Source organism: Octodon degus, unplaced genomic scaffold, assembly GCF_000260255.1.
Source record: "Octodon degus isolate 3935 unplaced genomic scaffold, OctDeg1.0 scaffold00069, whole genome shotgun sequence".
In the NCBI taxonomy this organism is placed as follows: Eukaryota; Metazoa; Chordata; class Mammalia; order Rodentia; family Octodontidae; genus Octodon; species Octodon degus.
Window position 1 is genome coordinate 5,359,265 of NW_004524645.1, and position 3,175 is coordinate 5,362,439.

Below are 3,175 nucleotides of genomic sequence, written 5' to 3' on the forward strand. Positions count from 1 at the left end.
TGGGGCTCCATTTCCTCACTTGCAGTGGGGATCACAGTACCGACTGGGTCCCTGTACCATGGATCTCAGTCTTACTCCTGGGCTATAACAGGCACTCAGGAAACAGTTAGTGCTGCTGTTTCATCATGCAGTGAAGGAGGACACCTGTCTGCCCCTTCCTGCTTCATAAGAAGGGTATGGAAACGTAGGCACTTCATTCTTCAGTTACTTTCAAACCCAAGCTTGTATGCATTGCCGGTTGCACGCATCCTGCACCCGAACCTGCTGTGGTGTCCCCTTGCACTCTATCCCCCTCAGCCCCTTGTTCCTGTGCCGTGCACTAGTTTCACTCTTCTCTCTCCTCATTTCTGCTCTTTCCCATTCTGCATTTTCCCTCTGCTGTCCTGGTTGCCAGACTGCCCACAGCTGACATCATAGCACTCCCATATCATGGCAGTCATTCCGTGAGGACAGAACCCTGTGGCTTCTGCTTTTGTTGTGTAGCAGCACAGGTAGGGAGCTGACTGGGCACTGCCTTGGCAGATGATATCCTGGCCGCTGTAGGGCCTGACTGCTGGGTAGCCATGCCTCAGTGTACCACCATTCCCGTCTGTGAAATGGCACCAGTAAGAGAGTCTTGGCCTCAGTGTTGCTGTAAATGCAAGTCCTTTTTCCCTTATCAGAAACATGACCCATGCGCTGAGGACTTCCTGACAGCCTTGGGAGGCCAGAGGTGCATCTCGCAGTGAAACCCATCAATTCATCAATTTGCAGCCAAGTGTGTCAGTAGTTGTGCTGGTTGGGTAAACAGAGATTATAAATGGCTTCAGGTCAGTTCAGGTCAAGCTTTTTGATCAAGTGACTTCAAATCTGGTTAGACTTTGCCACTACTTAATAAATAAATGTTCACTTACAACTTTTGGGATTTCAAAACACACAATGGATTGTGAAATTGTATCATGTGTCATAAAGGAAGACATGTCTGAAACTGTAGCTGATCTAGACAGGTTCTTAGTAAATGTTCATAGTAGTCACTGTGACTTCAGAACCTGTTTCATGTGGAAGTTTTTCCTCTTTTATTTCAGAAAATATCCTTAAGTTTTAAGGGGTTTTTTGGCGAACTTTTCTCATTTGTCAAATTGTCTTTCTGTAACCCGCAGCCCTAGAGAATGAAGTGTACCGCAACCCTAAGCAGTCTCTGATCCATCGATGTATGAATAGCTTGCTGAGCGGCCAGGCAGTGCCTCCCGATGGGGATGGGCACAGCACTGTCCTGAACATCTCCCCAGGACCAGAGCTTATGCCAAGGAGCCCAGGTTACCCGAATGCAGGGAGGGAGGGCAGCTCCCCGGACTCAGACCTCGAGTTTGTTGCCAATACCAAGGTCAAGGTGAGACAGCTAGAGCAAGAGGCTGAACGCTTGGAAAAGGCTTTCAGGAGTTACCATCAAAAAGTCACTCAAAACCCTGCTAGAAGCCCGCTCCTGCCAAAGAGTCAAGAGTCTTTGCACTTTCTGGGCGCTTTCAAAAGCAGCAGTTCCACTTCCCTGGGAAGACATGTTTTCACAGAGGGTGGAATTGCCCCTGAGCAGGCCCAGGTGTGCGCACTTAGTGTGAAGAAGCGTGATGCTGCTGTGGAAGCCACATTGGGCGGCTCGACTTCACGGTCACGCAGGGGCACTTCCTCTAGACGCCTGTCCTCCACGCCACTCCCTAAAGCCAGAAGAAGCCTTGACAATGAGCTCTATCTGGAAGGTGAGCCACTGCCTAGATTGTGATACACCGGCAGTGAGTAGACCATGTCCTTGTACCTCTGATACGAACGTGGGTGCAGCCCGACACGACAGAAAGGGTGCATACAGCTGAAGTCTGGGCTCTTCAGCCCTGCCACTCTGACCCTGCCGTCTCCCAGCCAGCAGTGCAGTTGCTCTGTGTCGCAGGTTTCTTGGGAAGCAGGGGTCTAGAGGATGTCAAGGGCTCGGGTACTGAGGGAGCCCCAGGGGTCTTGCTTTTGCTGCTAGTTAGGCTGCCCATTTTAGCATTGCCTCTGGAGTTTAATTATCTCTGTGAATCTCAGACATCACATTTGGCTATTGGCAAGGATAACAAAATGTATTTTAAAACTAATAGAGCTTAAGCCAGGCGTGGTGGTGCACAGATTTAATCCCAGCATTTGGGAGGCTCAGGCATGGGGATCTTTGTAAGTTCAAGACCTGCCTGGGCTACAAAGTGAGCTCAAGGCCAGCCTGAACTGCATAGCAAGACCCTGTCTCAAAAAGACAAAAAATCCCAAACCAAAGACAAAACTAAAATCAAACTAATAGAGCTTTTTCCAACCCATATTAGTATCTTCTTTATGTAGTTCATATGTCTTTACCCTTGTTCCTTCTCTCGCTTAGGTCTGGACAGGTCACATGTTGTGTCCCCTAGCCCTTGTCCTGACAAAACTCCCCAGCCATCACCTTCTGAATCAAGGCACAGCCTTTGTGACCAGTCATTCTCTGGCTCGCCCATGCCGAAGGCCTGGTGAGTATCACTTTCTGATTGCCTTCTGGTGTGTCTTATCACTGTCTTAGTCTTTACTCTTGGATTTTTTTAGGTATATGAAAGATCATGTGGTAGTATAAAGCTTGTAATCACAGTACAAAATCCTGTGTAATCTTTGTGAATCATCTGCATACATGAGGAATGTAATATGATATTAATAAACTCCTCCCTAGGTTTGCAAATAGACTTCGATTCTGAGATAAATACAAAAAAATCTGTCAAAAGCAAACAAATTAAGCTTATTTTTAAAGATGAAACAATTTCATACATCATTAAAAGTCATTTTAGGGACTGGGGAAGGTCGGCAATCTAAGTGTCTGCCTGACAAGCACCAGGACCCAAGTTCAATCCCAGGTACTGCATGTCATGCTGGCCCCAGAACTCTAGGTGCACTGTGCCAACCCCAAAACCAGGCGTGGTGGTGCATGCCCATAATCCCAGCACTGGGGAGGCTGAGGCAGGAAGATCACTATGAGTCCAAGGGAAGACCTTGTACCAAATAAAGATTTTAAAAAAATTTTTTAAAAGTCATATTAAAAAATGCTTTGACATTTACATATAAATAGATATGGTTCCAATTTGTATGTTATTGAAACAAATTCTGAAATGATAGCAAGCTCTGGGATGTGGCTGTTGAAACAGGAAGGAGT

The 3,175-nt window shown here is 46.9% G+C and overlaps 1 protein-coding gene across 2 annotated transcripts in view; it reads left to right on the top strand.

Moving 5' to 3' along the window:
- The window catches only part of Ofd1 (OFD1, centriole and centriolar satellite protein), a 45,787-nt gene that overhangs the window by 31,280 nt on the left and 11,332 nt on the right, over positions 1–3,175 (top strand). For both annotated transcript variants that reach the window (XM_023719530.1, XM_023719529.1), the window contains exons 16-17: positions 1,140–1,733; positions 2,378–2,504. In XM_023719530.1, the coding sequence (XP_023575298.1) occupies positions 1,140–1,733; positions 2,378–2,504 (721 nt within the window). The remainder of the gene's footprint in view (positions 1–1,139; positions 1,734–2,377; positions 2,505–3,175) is intronic.